The sequence below is a fragment of the Lepisosteus platostomus genome, chromosome 2 (genome assembly GCF_059453375.1).
Source record: "Lepisosteus platostomus isolate fLepPlt1 chromosome 2, fLepPlt1.hap1, whole genome shotgun sequence".
NCBI classification, from domain to species: Eukaryota; Metazoa; Chordata; class Actinopteri; order Semionotiformes; family Lepisosteidae; genus Lepisosteus; species Lepisosteus platostomus.
In genome coordinates this window covers 5,260,335-5,277,097 of record NC_142612.1, presented here as the reverse complement: position 1 = coordinate 5,277,097, position 16,763 = coordinate 5,260,335, and the positions used below count along the sequence as shown (strand labels likewise).

General features: G+C 36.1%; 1 protein-coding gene across 3 annotated transcripts in view; it reads left to right on the top strand.

The window, feature by feature from the left end:
* LOC148675759 (cilia- and flagella-associated protein 47-like) overlaps nt 1–16,763 on the top strand; it is a 210,456-nt gene that overhangs the window by 42,291 nt on the left and 151,402 nt on the right. For all 3 annotated transcript variants that reach the window (XM_088646922.1, XM_088646914.1, XM_088646930.1), the window contains exons 29-37: nt 518–737; nt 4,524–4,739; nt 6,220–6,301; nt 7,827–7,955; nt 8,431–8,635; nt 13,209–13,306; nt 14,395–14,511; nt 15,649–15,783; nt 16,262–16,374. In XM_088646922.1, coding sequence (XP_088503048.1) covers nt 518–737; nt 4,524–4,739; nt 6,220–6,301; nt 7,827–7,955; nt 8,431–8,635; nt 13,209–13,306; nt 14,395–14,511; nt 15,649–15,783; nt 16,262–16,374 — 1,315 coding nt within the window. The remainder of the gene's footprint in view (nt 1–517; nt 738–4,523; nt 4,740–6,219; nt 6,302–7,826; nt 7,956–8,430; nt 8,636–13,208; nt 13,307–14,394; nt 14,512–15,648; nt 15,784–16,261; nt 16,375–16,763) is intronic.

Genomic DNA, 16,763 nt, shown 5'->3' with positions numbered 1-16,763 from the left:
GATCCTTGGCTACAATTGAATAACTATTTTGATAGTTTCCATTGCTTTCAGGGTAATTGTACTGTAGCATGTACGGTAGCTCAGTATTAACACAGTGCATGTTTTAAGTAATGTAAACATAACTACAGTACGTTGGTTGGTCTTTTGCCTTTCTGTACATCATTCTCTTTGGTTGTATAGAAAATCATAGCAAAGAATGTACTATTTGACACAGCCCATGTTAAAAAGTGGGATCAGTCGGTGTTCAAGGCACATCAAGCCCAAGAAACTACATTTATCAGACTTAAGGGTGGGACTCCACTACAAATTCCCTTCAAACAAATTGTTGGATGTCATGGCATCAGAAAGCCATTTCAATTCCGATTGGAATCCGTTTCTTACAGTACGTAATATTTCAGGATGTCCCGCTTGAGCAATAGCATCTTACCGGGAACTTATTTTTTACGTGTGCCAGAAAAAAAGTGAAATAATATGATAGATCAATAACGAAACGCATCATTTTTTTTTTTTTTTTTAGAATCCGTGGAAGAAAACCCCAGTGCAAATGGGCGGAAGAAGAACGAGGAGGCTGATACCAAAGTGAGGGTGCCCACGCCTGGGTTTCTCACCTTCCCCACGGGAGACTCTGAGGAGGCGTTCTTCTTTCAGGCAGTGCTGAAGGCTGTGCAGAAGTGGTTCAGCTTGTTTGGCTGGCCAAGAGGTCCTCACCCTATAACTATTCCTCAGTCTTTGAGATGGTATGTGCCTTACATTTCTGATGTAAGATGTTAGGGGAGCCAAAAGTTTTCATGTGTAGCTTACTTTTTTTTATTCTGATTTTCCTGGGCGCCTCTCACACTCGTCTGACACGCTTGCTAGGTACCAGAATTGAAACAAGGACAAAAGAGAAGGGGCATGTCCCAATTCCGTTTTCCCAACCAGCCTCTCTGTAGAATAATGCTGCATATCCAGGCGCTACCAGCAGGGAGATGAAAGTAGTCTGAAATAGTCACAGTTCACCTCCAGGAATCACAGAGCAGAAAAATGCATCTTTACTCAGTCATGGAGGCACAAGATTGAAATAAGGTCAGATGAAATTGCCTTTGCTGGAATTACTGCTGGAGAAAAGTGACAGAATGGAACAGGGTCTTTGTAACTTCTGTTTTCACATTATGGTAAATTCCGTTTGTCTCCATTTTGAAACTTAATGCGAAACCATAGGTACATTTTCAGCTCTGTTTTGTGACAGCCACAAAATCCACATCATGAAAATAAGCTACAGTATGGTTAAGTGCTTGCTAACACTAAACTATAATTGTGTAGTAGACACGTGAGCTGAGTTGTAGATATCAGTCTCAGTGAAAAGCAGAATAAACATTTCTGAAAATTATTTCTAAGGCCGTCTGATCATTCTATAACATGGCAGCTAGAATTGTGGAAAATGAATGTATGACATCCAGAGACCCCTAACAAGTTTTTGGGAATCGGCAGGCTCCTCAAAACATTTTCAAGGAGACCACAGTATACAGTAGTTTGAACATTCGTGTGCAGAAGGTGTCCTTCTTTATCTTTTTTTAGTTTCTTTTGAGAGGCCTGGCCCTTTGAGGAGACTTGGCTGAGTGCTAAAGTGATTCATCATACAGTACATCACTGCCATCTTTATTAATATTAATTGGATGTTATTACAATTTTTCATGTGGTAGTCTGATACAGTTTGGAAGAATTGCTGTGTCTGTAGTGGATTATAGGTTTCATCTTTGCAATGAGATCCGAAGGGCTACAGTAATGTATATATATAGTCGCTGTTTATTTCGCTGATCATTAAAAATTGTTTTAATATCTAAGCTAATGGAATGACGATGCACATTGAGTGCCTTCCAAAGAAATGTCTTGAATGTACTTGAAAGCCTTGTGTGTGCAGTTTTGAAAAATTGAAAATATCGGAAAATTGCATCACAGTTTAATTCCAATGCGTAATATTGACCATTTAGGCTACATTTTATTGTTTGAATGTTTTTTTGATAATAACACTTTAAAATTAACTGCAATGTAAGTGACAGTAGTACCGGAATGTATCGCTATTATGTAACACTATTGTCTTTGTAAAAAGATAGGAAAAATGAATCATTTAGGAATAGGGACTAGAATAGATTTTCTAACCGCTTTATCAAATACAAGTATGCGGGGGATCTGGAGCCTTTTCCTGCAAGCAACAGTCCCAAAGTAGGATACATCCTGGACAGGAAAACAATCAATCACAGGGCATACACAGACACAGCCAGTACAATCTCGCACCAGGGCCAATTTTCCTAGAAGCCAGTGAACCTACCAATATGTGTTTGGACCATTGGAGAAAAGCAGAACACCTGGCAAAACCCACATAAACACATGTAGGATATCCAAACTCCATGCAGGGAATAGAAAGAGTACTTCCTTATTGCAAACACGTTTCTCTGAATTGGAATTGGTGTCCAGGAATTACCCTGAAATGATAAGCATTTTTCTGTACAGTTCATACTGCTGCAGCCAGCTGCAGTAGTTAAGTGATGTGTTATTTATCCATATCATGTTTTTACCTTTTCAAATTCAATGTATTCTGTTCATTGCTTTTTTTTCACCATACCATAACTACGTATTATCTTTCCCTAACACGAGAGACATTGCAATGTAATATAGAACACAAGGTAGTGAAAACTTTCTCCTCCAGCTAGTTCGTCTGAATATACTGATCTTGACTAAGACAGTGTGACATAGCACTCACCTTGCTTTCTTGCTCAGAATGAAATAGGCATAGCGTTGCTTGAATTAGAATATCATGACACCTTCATGGCTGAATGTCTTGGTGGTTAAACTCTAAGCTGAGGAGAATGATAATGGAGGCTGCAATGTATAAGGAATTGGCAGTAGATCCTCTTAAGAATTATGTCAAAGCAGTGTTTCATTCCTGTTGACACCTGGAGAAGGCTCCACAGCCCAAATGCTGTGTTTCTTTTCTTCTCTTTTCAGCATGGAATAAACCTTTACTTGTTCCTTTATTCCTGTTAGTTATTTGGGTAGTTACATTGACAGACCAATGTAAATTAACCATAACAGCTTTAAATGAAAAAAGTCAAGAATGTAAATGTATATGTCAAGAAACAGAATTTAGCAACTTATTATGTTTGTCATTTTTACCACTGTAATTACTATAGAATTCTATTATAGAAGAAAAAACATTTTATCATGTTAATTTCCCTGTGCACACCTTAAACTGCTGAGCAGTCATATAATGTCAAACAGGTTGTAGATTTATCTTCAAGGTTTTCAGTTTTAGTCTGTTTCAAAGAGGAGAATGCTTAAGTGCAAACGTTTATTGCATAATAAAACACATGATCCATTCTAATTCCGCTTCTGATAATATAGTTCAAGCACAACTTTAGGGCATCTGTAAAATGTAAACAGATTATAAGTTCAGTTGAATTAAATAATAAGGGGATAAAGCTTTGTGCATGTCTTCTTATCATAATACGGTACATTTCTAAAAGTTCCACCCAAGCAGCTTGTTAGTTCAGTTGATAATTCAATAAAGCAATGAACTCTGCTGGAATAAGAACCAACAGGTATGTGAATTGGCCAGGGTTCAGAACCTCTCCTTTAAGATCCGCTTTAATTCAGCATTTCGTCTCTTGATCCATGAGGATATGTTGCAGTCTGTTGCAATTGCAAATCCCTCTATTGACCAACTCATGCAGTGCCCTGCCTCTGTGCTGTGTACTGTATAAGCTTGAGCCAGCTTCTAGAGGAGCCTGAGGCCTCCCTACAGCTGTGTCCTGCCTACATGTGTTCTGGCTATTTCTCTGTTTAAATATATTACATAAGGAATTGCACAATGACTGCATATTCAGTGGCTTTGCGTAAGTTCTAGAACTGAAATCTAATGTTACATTACAGTCACCTACAGTAAGTGACCATCAACATTATAATAATACAAAGTCTGTTCAGATACTAATATTTTTTAGAATGACCTAGGCAATTGACCCACTATTTTTCAAATATACTACACTGCCCCTCCATACAATCTATGTTGAAAAAATAACAGATCTGAAGTGGAGTCCAGGGTGAAACCAGGCATTTCTTCAGATGTATGAAGTTGTATTTATTGGTTAGGTGTTGTGTACTAACGCTCCCATGGCATAGTGAGTTCTGTGCGATTCTCAATCCTTTTTTATAAAACAGGAGAGCTAAAAATTCCTGAGGGTTTCTGTGTTTAGAAGTGATGCCAACTATGGGATAATTAACAGTAAAACGATTATACTACAATCAATAAATAAGCATTTAAAAAAGTGTATATGCAGATTTTGTTAAGCTGTTAAAGAGATATTTATATGGAATTGTATGGATATCTTTATGGAAAGTTCTTCCACTTTTCCACCCCCTTCCGTTTCCTTGGTTTGTTTTTCTTAAGGTTAAATATAGATGGTGTTGGGTTCACAGGGAATTCAGGACCTTCAGATCTTGCTTAATTACCAGAGGCAGTAATACAAGGTTTGTGCTCTTCCCTGTAGTGCGGTTTACAAAGTTCAAACATCCGGCTCTGCAGACAGAAAGACCACCTACCAGGTCAGCCACGAGAAGCATGCCAAGACCATATACGACATGCTTCTCCACCTGAGTGGACAGATGTTGCCAGGAATCAACACAAGCCAGTCATTACCCCATGATCTGAGTAAGAGAGTTTTACAGCTTCACGGCCAACATTCTACACTCCTCACCTTTCTCAAGTAAGTACAGTACATGCTCAAGCATTATAGTGAAACTGACACTCTTGCCTTACATTTACTTTTTTTCATATTGGCTTGGTCAAAATGTATCTGCAACAGTGGCACGAGTCAGAATTTATGGATAACGAAGAAAAGAAGTGAACTATGTCTACCGTAGGTGAATCTTTTCTTTATTAAATGACACAGGCCGCTGGAAAGGCTTATTGAAGAACAGCATAGAAAAGTATGAATTTCGATGACCATTTCAAAATAAAATTGTTGTGATATGTTTGGATGGCAAAATTTGGATTTGCTTCAAAATTGTCTCATAAAAACACGTGTCAAAGCTGCTCCTCAGATTTTCTGGTCAAAGTGCTGTTTGAACATAATCCTCAAAATTTGCGTTGTTCTTCATTACGTTTAGGTGATCTGATCCTTGACCAGATCTCAGCCTGTCTCATCTTTTTAAGATGGGGTATAAATTATATGTAATACATGTATATTGAAATCATGATTAAATGCAAATGTGATTAAAATGAGTACTGAAGCTGCAATTTATCAGATTTTTTAGTTTGTGTTCGATAATTGTGTTGGGATTACACAAATGTGCTGAAAATGCATTAAATTGAGTGTTGCGAAAATTATAGTCGATTATTTTTATAACAACATCTTCTTTTCAGGAGTTTTGTCTTTAAAGAGTTTTCAGCCATTCCTTTAAGAAAACGATGATATTGGCTTCTACCTTAGGTCTAAGTAGCTTGTTCCAGAGCCCTGAAACTCTATCAGCAAATAATAATTTAATAAGAATTATACAGCAGGTTTGCAGTAAAAGAGGATGGGTTAAGTAAAAGTGACATTAAGGATGAACCTATTAAAAAAGCAAGTCACAATAAGTGGTAATATAGGCAAAAGCAAAGGCATTTTAAAACAGCAGTGGTTGCTTTCTAAGATGAGGCAATTATTGAAAGATATTCACTTGTTATTGCTTTTTTTTCTTACTGCAGCAGCTTCAAATGTCAGGTCCTTCTTTGCCTGGGAGTGGACTAAAATATGTTTCATAGAGACTAAAAATTTGAGTTAGCGTTCAGTGTACCACATGTTATATTGATCAACTGTACACTTTAAACAAGTCTTGCAGTCCTTTCCATTTCACATTTAAAAGCTTTTTATAAGTGAAAGAAATATGTTTTCTAAAGAACCATTTATTAATTTGTGCTAGCTTGATAAATTTTAATTTAGTTCCATAGTAGTGTTCTACTGTCCCCAGACTTTCCAGTAAACTGTGTTCAAGGGCTTTTAAAAACTGTTTTAACAAGAAATGAATTTCAAACATTCTGTAATAGTCAGCAGAAATGACTAGTTTTGAATTTGCATTCTGCAAGTTCAATACACCAGATTCAGTGTCATGAAATGTATGCTTTAGTGTTTTGAATGTTATGCAATTGAACATTATCCAAAGGTACTGCATAGAAATCCTGATGTTTTATGGTCTTCTTCTTAGGCTGCAGGGAGCATGCCTTTCATATGTCAAACCAGAGTTCCTGTTTGAACCGGAGGAGTTTAAATACTGGACAAAATTACAGGTAAATAAAAATGTCATCTTATATAATTGTAGTTACTTTGTTAGGAACAAAATACTCAGCAGTATGCCTAAGTACAAACACTGAAGGGCTCTTTTAGAGTTTCTAAAAAGTTAATCAGCTGTACAAGGTATGCTGGGCTTGGATTGCTTTCATTTTGTCACACTGAGAAAAGCTCACACACTTATAGGTTCTCCTTTAAGAAAACAAAGGCAAAACCAGTTCAAAAAGAGTGGAAAGTTAAGGTTTTTAGATGTGTTATATAACAGATCTAAAAGCCAAAGTGACTTTGTAAATCACATAACTTTTTTTATCTTGGTCTTATTAAACTTATTTTTTTTGCCTCAGTAACGCATAATAAAATGACATATTTTTAATCTGTATTGTATAATATATTCTGCCCTGCTGTTGCTAGGTGGTAGTGCCGGCAGTTATACTACCATTTAGCCTGACTTTATTAGACCTTAGAAACTAAGTAAAGTGGGGTCTGGCACAGCGAGTTTCGGTGACCTCATGGGTTGCTGCCAGAAGTGATATTGATCTCCCACTAGGTGGCGTTCTTCCCTCTTGGTCATGAATTAAGCAGTGCTCTAGCATGGTGAAAGGGGACACTGTGCTGGAGTAAATACGGCCTTTCAGTTTAGATGTTAAAACAAGGTCTACACTATTTAAAGACGCCACAGCACTATTCATAAGAGTAGGGATGCTAACCCTGCTGTTTTGTCTAAATTGCACTTCAAGCTTGCTCATTGTGCTGTAGCCCCCCTTCAGTAATTCTCTCCCTTGATTCAGTCGGTAAAGTCATTTCTTGTCTCTTCACCTGGTCTGTTGTGTAGTTGAGCGATTAGCCTTGACTGACAGCTGCACCTCTCCTTGCTCTTTACACTGCGCTTTAGTGGTCAATGAAGTGTATCACCTTCTATATACTGTATAAAGCACTGTTTTATATACCAGAAGAACATAATGAGAAGAGGGCTTCCAGCCCACCTGTCCTCCTTGGTTTCTAATTAATTAATTGATCTCAGGATCTTTACCATTTCTTGAAAGAAGCTACAATATGGGTTTCAAAAAATTGGCAGGATGGACGTGACATGATATTTTTATTTTTCCTTTTTCCAGGCATTCATTGTTCCACGTACGGGTTTAATTTGTGACCCAAGACCGAGTCTGTCTTTGAATCATTTTGTTTTATATTAAAGAGTTTACAGTCATCAGCTCTTAATCATCTTGTCTCCATCGTTTGTGGCTGTATGGAAGACTTGAAGATAACATACACAAATTATCCAGACATTGCACTGCCAGTCTGTCTACTTTTTGACTTTGTGGTGCCAGCAGCACCAATAGAAGACCTTAGTCATTAAAGGGATAAATAATATTTGCTAGGTTCCAGTAGTTCCAGGGCTTCTAGCACAGTGTGCCAAGGATACCCTGGCTAATTCAAAACCACTCAGCTGTGGCAGCACTCAGAAAGCAGTGCCCCACTATTGCCAGGTCATATCAGGTTGTGTGTTCTGTGTCACTGGCCCAGGCTCAGACAGACAACGGAGATGAGGAGTTGAAGAGGCAGCAGGCTGAGAGTCTATATGGACTGGATGACATGTCATTTGAAGCCCTTAGCAAGCGTGCATGGACTGACGTACTGCTTCAGATGTACAAGGTAGGTTGGATTAGCCTAGCACACATCAGCTCCTTCTTACAGAGGAAGAAAGCACCCATGGGAGCCTTTATTAAGTCCCAGGAGTTTTCTTGCATGTGTCTTTTGAACCCATTTTTTTTAAAGAGTGACTGATTAAAAAGAAATATTATATGAATCCACAAAAGACAACAGGACAGTTCATTTCAGTTTTTTTAAAGATTTTAAGAAAATGTTGACTTTATGGGATGGTGTAATATTTTGCAGCAAAATGCTATAGAATATTATAATGTGATGTTTTGAATATTTCTTCTTCTGCATTTCAGTTTAGGAGCCCTGTCCAGAAAACAGGTATACAAATAACAGAGAAATGAAAGATATGAAAGATTGCCAGTCATTAAAAAGAAAACATTTAGCAGCATTAAACATTTCTTTGAGTATGAGGTTTTTTTGCGCTCTCTCCTTTTTGCGTAACATTGTTTTCTCCCCTTTTTTTAAGGTGCTGGTGCTTTCTCGTGTTCCAGCAATTAACACTAGCCACCACTATGAATGGGATAATGTAGAAAACATTCCAAGAATCAATCCTGATCCTCTATCCAGCAACATTTATTCAACATCTGAAAGAAAGCTTCTCACCTGGATGAATTCTCATTATGAAAAAATGAGATCCGTAGTGTGGAGTGACGGTTACTCTGGTGATAAAGGTACAGTAGTAAGGTGTTTGTCCTGATTACTTGATTAACATTGATATCAGTTTTCTTGCCAGTACGTTTGATGTGTTGGCTCTCAATACAAAGCAAAGTGAAAATAAATAAAGCTACAAGCAATTTCCCTGAGGGTAAGAAGAAAAACATGTATACAGCACATTTTGGTTGGCAGTGGAGCTGCCAGTTTGGGTTGTGGCCATCCTTTAAGAAAACAGCCTATTGTAGAGATGACCTGTAGACTTCTTTAGGAATGTCACAATTCCTGATTAAGGTATTTCTGTAGAAACCTTTAGCTCAACCTTTTAGCTCCAGCACTCCCACCTCTTATTGTGTCAATAAATACATACGTCTAGATTTGCATGTAAATTGAAATACCTTATTGAAACCTTTGGATAAAAGTACACCAATAATAGTTCACATATATTTACATGTATTACCTTACATTTACCGGATTTTCAAAATTTCTAGGATAGGATAGTGTTTTAGTTTAAGGATTAAACTAAAATAGCATTTTGGATTAATATGAGTTAAATATTAATGTAGGCTTGGTGGAGCTGTATCCAGTTACTAATCCAGATACAGGTAGTGTATCACTAATGGACAGACCAAGATTGAAACTCATCTTTTACGGAAAGTGCTGCAGCCAGCTTTTTTCATACAAATTCAATAGACAGCAATACAAATTCACATTACCCTGATAACAGAAACCTGAAGAACACAACAGATTCACCTCTTTAATTCATGTCCCGCAGGACTTAGGAGTCGTAGAAGTGCTTGTGAAAATAATAAGGTTTCCTTGATTTAGCTTGTGTTTAATTTGCTTCGCTGCTTAGTGTGAGATTCTTAACATTTGAAGCAGGGTAAATATCTTTTTTAACCAGGTGAAGTACCTTCTCCAGTAAATCTGCCTGTAGCTTTTACACTCTTGAGCACTTAAATCTGATATATTATTTCACTTTTAATTACTAACCAAAAGGATTTGACATAAAAGGTATTTGTTTGCAATTAATACTTTTTAACAACCTCATTAAGGGTTTTATTCTGAGAAGGACTTTTTAGCACCGTACTTGGAAGCACGTAATACATAATTTAATTCTAACTTTAACACGTGTTACTGAACTACGTTTTCACAGATGACTACTGAATGTTGGCAGATTTTTTGATTGATAAATAAAGACAATGTACAGTTTGTGAGTTTTATCTGTCACACGAGGTAAGATTTATCTACTGTTAGGACTCGGCGAGGACTAGATGAAGTTTAGCTAAAACATAGAATCGCAAGGGGGTGTACTGTCCTTTCACTGTATACTGTATATAGGGTAGTTATACATTTAAGATGTGAAAGTGTCACAGCGACACTTTTTATAGTGGGGCATCACTTGCTTGACACAAGCTGCCTCACATCAGGAGCTGCTCCTCTTCAAGAACTGTTTGGCAAATGAACTCCACACTTGGTGGGTATCACTCATTCACTTTGTGTTACTGTATATTTAAAATTGTGCATCACAAATAGGACACTTTTTACCGCTGTTCTCTGAAAAGTAATGGAACAGCGTTAATCCTCCTTTGTGAGGATAGACCATTTGTCCCATCCAAGAGGCATTACTTAGATCTGATTTCTTTTTCCGTGGTAACCATCTGCACGAGAAGCCCTGATTAACTCCATCGATTGTGTTCACAAAACACTTTACAGCCCCGATATCAGACCGCACAGTGGTGTGGGCTGGCCAAGGTGCAATCACTCTTTTAATTCATACCTCACAGAGTCGGGAAATTCTGTGATTGCAGGGAGGTTTGAGACCCATAAGATAAATGAAGTAAACCTTGACTGTGTCATCTAAAATCTCATTTTATTGTAGTTGACTCTGACTAAATCAGTTTTTTGGTAATTGAGTAGCTGTTGAAAGCTTCAATACCTAGCTTGTGTCAACCTCGAAAGTAATTACTTTTGATTTCTTTTTCCTACCAGGTGCAGCCTGAATCAAATGACACATAGTAGTTGAATGGTTCTTGCAAACTATACAGTAGAAATTCAGTTAAGCTCATTTGAGCTCTATAATTTCTATTAAAATAAGAATTACTAAGCTAAAAATAGAATTTCACTTTACATATACCACCTTTCTACATTGAATAGCACCAAAACAAAAGCCCATGTACCTTTCGATTAAAAAGATTAATCACTGCAGAAATAAGGTATGGTTGTTTTTGTGTGCAGACATGTGTTGTGTAATTGACTTTGATACATGGTGCTGAGTAGAAGAGATCATTGTCACACCTGAGTGGAATGGTGTGCATTTATTTTTTTCTGAGTAACCCATAGGGGTTACTTAAAAAAGCACCTGTTTAAGAATGCAGCTGAGCAGTGCTGCCATAATGGGGCTGTGAATAAAGCAAATGATTACAAACGTGGAGCAACTTTTACTAAAACAAACATCCGAAGCTTTAAGTAAAAGGTTATATGTAAATCATGTAAAAGCAAACACTTTGCAAACTGTAAAACTAGTATAATAGAACTGCGTTGGTGGACTGTGTGGTGCATTGTAGTGCAGCAATACTAATATAATTCAGAGCTGTTCCATCTAATGTGAATCGCATCATCGGTAGCCAGGCAAAACTGTTGCTTTTGAGTGTTTTAGGTGAATGTACACATACTGCCGCTTTTGTGTTTTTAATTTTTTTGTCTTGATAACCAGGGGTTGTCATGGCAGAGATGCCTTGCCTTTTCTTAAGATGTGTTTAAAGATCTTCTTTGCACTTATCATCATCAGTGAGACTGACCACCCAGAGGACATGAGCAGAGGCTAAGTGGGAGTGCATTTGAAACTGAGAACAGGAGGCGCTTCTTAACACCTAGGGGTTAGGGAATATGTGACAAGCTGTCCAGCCATGTTTTGAAGCCCATAACTAGGCTTCTTTCAAGAACTGACTGAAGGAGATATTGGCCTCGATTAGCTAAATGGGCTGAGTGGCTTTCTCATGTTTGTCACCTTTCTTATGTTCAAATAATAAAATACGCGTTTTTGCATTTCAGTCAAAGATCCGCATTAAAGAACACACCAGTGAGTGCTAAATTAGTTACGCAATTTAAGAGAAATACTGTAATGTATATGTATTTATTAAAATGTGGGATTTGATAAATATAATGTAAACTATTTTACATTAAAACAAAAAATTGAACACCATGTTGTTGTATTCGTAAAGTGGAACAGAGAAAGATGGGCCTACACAGACTGACATGCTGACTGACTGGCCTTCTCTCATTTGTAAACAAAATAATTCACTTACAGTAATTAGAGTATTTCAATAACTAGCCTTTATATACATTGAAAAAATGCACATTTGTCTAAAAGATAAAATTATGTATTCTATAATACACAGTACGTTTTGGTTAAATGCAAAAGTTCAACTTCATGCTTCATCCTTAACTAAGCTTGGTTGTCAGTTGTTTCATGTCCTCTCCCACATTATCAGAGGCTCTGGATTTCTTGGAAGTTTGGGCAGAAAAAAAGTTTATAAAAAGGGACACGAATTTCTTCATGGCTGTCTCATGGATAAAGCCTAATTTCAAATCTTAAAGCGAGTTTCAGATGGGATCAGAAAGCAACACGCATCAGAGTTAATGCTCTTGAAAGAACCTGTCAAACGGGGAAATAAAAAATGATGTGCCTCACATCTTTGAAATTAATTATGAATCCAGCTGTTAACGAAGGACAAGGCCGACAGCTTCTATACACTTCAAAATTCAATTTTTGCCATAACTTTAAAATGTATCATATTTTTGGCATATTATATTGGCTTCTCATTAACTTGGGCCATGCCATCTTCATTTAAGATTGATAACTTCGATATAGCTTCATTTATTAAATCTATTGCATACAGTACCTGTGCTCAGAGCATTTGAGAGACTTTAATCATTTTTTTAACAGTTTTTTATTCATCTTTATAAGATGTAGTTTATTAAGTGCAGTTTTACTTCAGTACTGTATTAATGGATGCAATATTCACTTAATTTGTTTTCAAAGTATTTTCTTTAATTTGAGTTCTTGATTTATTCCTTGTTATTTACACATTACGTACAGTGCATGTACTGTACATCTTAAAGTTTTGTTTCTTTCTGCCAGCAGAGGAATAGATAATTTAATATTATTCATACTGTAGGTTGCTTTTAAATACAATTTGGCATAATTAATGAATGCAGACCTTCAGAAAGACAATGCAGATCTTTAGAACATAAACTGTCTTCTTAATAATTCTTGCATTACAATTGTGTGATTGTGTGATATTGTGTTCTTGAAGCAGGTTTCACCTTTATGTTGTTAATGGCCAGTCAATCTCTTTTGTTGATGAATTACAGTACCTACTCACTAAAAATACAAATATAGCCATTGGTATAAGATTTGCAAATTCAGTTCTAATGGGCACAGAGGGGAACTTTTGAGATGGTATAAGTGGTTAAGCAGGTGTGTGAACTGACACTTAACTGGAGTGGTGTTAAATAGTGTCAGTGTAAAGAGGGAAAAGTTATGATCATAAATCAAATCTAACTAAAGCACCCTTTTTCATTCAACAGGCGATGGACCCCCTTCAAGATGGATAGTGAACTTTGACCTTGATCTTGCAGATGGTCTGGTATTGGCAGCTGTGCTAGCAGCATACTGCCCATTCCTGGTTTGTAGTTTTCTTTGCTTCTCATATCTGCAGATCACAGCTGTTCTGAAGTATGTTTACACAGTGAAAATATTTGGTACATATATGAAATATGACTCTTGGAATACTGATGAATCACCAAACCTCTCAGAAGTACAAATACTATGTAAAACCTGTTTTTCTTTCAAAACCTCTAGTTTTTATAACTTCCCGTATTGTGATTTTAAGATTTTGTTCACATCATTATATTTTAACTTGCATGCGTCTTACTATCTTCGACATGGTGGGTGGTATGAAGTTCTGTTTACATAACTCACATCTTGCAGAAAAAAGAATAGAAAGTGTTATTAAACATCACTTCTTCAGTGACACATTTTTCAAAGGAAATGATTCAAGCGTGAGAAGATATATTTTACATAGTGGGCATATTATATTAGGATTATGGAATTGGTTAGCTCTAATTAATAAACAAACATACTAGTGTTTAAACTATAGTATTGTATGATAGTTATCACTAATACTTACACTGTAACACTTTCAGCTGCAATACAATTTCACAAAATTTGGAAAAGCATGTAACAGGTGCACTGATTTGTTGAATAGATTCTGGCCATTCCACTGGAGCCAAAGTGCTCCAGTAAACACAAATCAGATCTCATTGAGGAGAACAGAGTAATGAAAGCAGTTCATAGATAGGAAATATCAGGAGGCCATGATTGCTAAATCCCAGGGGGGAATTTGGCCACAACACTGGGGTTAACACCCCTACTCTTCTCAAGAAATGCCTCTGGGAGTTTTAATGACTACTGAGAGCCATGACCTTGATTTTAGGTCTCATCCGAAGGACGGCGCCCCTTTTCACAGTATAGTGTCCCCATCACTATACTCAGGCATTAGCACCCAAACAGACTATTGAGGCATAGAAATAACATTAAAGGAAGCAAACATTTTACTTAAACACTTACCAAATGCCTAATAGAGAATGGTTTAAATCCACCTATATGCACAGTACTATAATGATATAATGCTGAGTTTAACTAAACATGATTTATCTACAATATTTTATGTTAATTGTTGTAATAAACATAATTACATTTATTTTCTTCCAGATTTCAACTCACTTTAAGAAAATGTACACAAATTCTGTGAGTCCAGAACAGTGCCTACACAACAGCCTGGTCTTGGTCAGTGCTTTCCAGGGCATCAGTCTTGATATAGATATCCAGGTAATCCATAGACTGGAACCAGTAGTGCTGAACATACAGTACTGTATAGAAGTTCATTCTGGATGACTATTCTCCACATTCATAATGCTGCAAAGCTCTATTTCTTTTTGAGAGTTTCTATGTACATATATGTTGTTTTTATTATCAATGTATTTACTTATTTATGTATCTTTATCCAAGGTGATTTAGATAAAAAAATAAATTAACTATAAAATATGGAGAAACAATACATAACACAGTGTTGTAAAGCAAAATACTTTGATAAAATAAGCATAGTAACTAAAAATCACAATACATTATAAGTAAAACATTACCATTTTTAAATGAGTCATAGGCTCTAAAAGAACAGATTCTACCAAATAAAAATGGAGACAAATACAGTACAAGACACAGAAAGATGGAACAAGACACAGGCTCCCATGAGACTATGCTTATTGTACTGAGCATTATTTTGTGAACCTCTTGCTAAATTTTGGAAGAAACAAATTAATTAGAAAATCAAAAATGTCCACTTCAAACATTGTAAATGAGATTTGAATTGGCTTCTCAAGTAGTATCTGATTTTCTTCCACATCTCTTATCATAATAACATTAAAAAATGTTTATTGTTGATGCTAATTTCTAGTGGCCTGTTTTTAAGCCTAGCAGGCACTACTGTTGCATTTTATAATACATTCTGTCAAATACTGAGATTGAAAATAATTAATATTATGTTAACGCCATAGGTGGCCTCATTTCTGTGATTCAATATTTATACCTGCTGTTTAATGTACTGGCTTCACCAAGATCTGTCAGTACATAACGTGATTCACTGCTAAGACTTCTATGCCAACAGTCCATTTATTGTTGGATTTTCACAGCTGTTTTGTGCCTGCACTGCACATTGGTACCGGTATCACACAGAGATCCCCATAGAAGGTTATTTCCCTATTTTTTTCTTTGACATTATTTTTAAAGGAGACAGTAGCTACACAATTTACAATTCACAATTAAATCATAAATTATATTCTAGCCCGAATTACAATCGTCTATCAAAATCTTTTCCCCCACTCTTTGAAATTTGTTACTGCATTGTATTGATTTGATCTGAGCTTTGTGCTTTGAAAGTCCTTGCTTTATATATCTGTTTGCCCACAGGCTACTGAAATCTCTGATCCCAATCCTGTCTTCATGTTGATGGTTTGTGTTTACCTGTACGAGAAACTGCCACAGTATATTCCCAAGGAGACAGTTTATTTTGTTGGAAGCCTGCATGATACAATAGTCAGACAGGTGGGTGGGATAAAGACAATACACCTTTAAACAAGCTGCCCTTGTTTCCCAAGATTTAGTTGACAAAACATTACTAGAAATGGTACCTTGCTTAGATGTAATGCATAAAAGACTCACTTTTGATTTTTTTTTTAATTTAATGGAGCATTTTGAAAGTTTCTCACTTCCCTCTGTCTTGTTTCAATTGCAATTTCACTATTATGAATCTCACATTATTGCTCCCTATGAAATGTACAGGTAGTACTAATATTAACCCCAAAATTCTTTAAGTATTTAAGATATACATGTACTCCATGGGTGATTTTTATTATTCAGGATAATTTGGATTTAACATTTTTCAATTAGCACAGGTTTAAGCAGTTACTAAGTGACTGTTTTATAAAGTCCTTGGACTTTATACGAAGATTGATTTCATGTTTATAGTGATACAAAAAAGACTTTACAGAATTAAGTGTGGACCTGTCAAATCTTTTAATAGGTACGACTGAAAAATCCAAGCTTAAAGCCATTGGTGTACAATGCCACAATTGTGGGGCAAGACTCTGACAACTTCTCTATGCATAAGGGAAGCACAGTAATTGTCCCTTCAAAGTAAGTAATTTCAACACTGTCTAGTTTGTATTTCCTGGAAAATCCTTTTAGAATTATATCTGAACTTAAAGACATTAATTAAATAATGCAAGTTCTTTGATTTTGTCTTACCTTTAGAAATGCAGCAATTTAGAATGTTAGCTTGTTGTTTTACTTTGTCTTGATTAGTGAAATTGAAGGTTGAATTTTGACATGTACAGTATATGTTCAGAAAAAACTTTTTTTCATATTAATATAAAATGTTTATATTATATTATCTTGGATAGTACAAGATATATCCATTTCAATGTAAAGGAATGCTTTGAATTTCTGTCAGACTTGTCATCATTTATGTCTTCTGTTTAACCCATGATTTATAATGTTCATTTTCAAAACCTTCAAAAACCTAA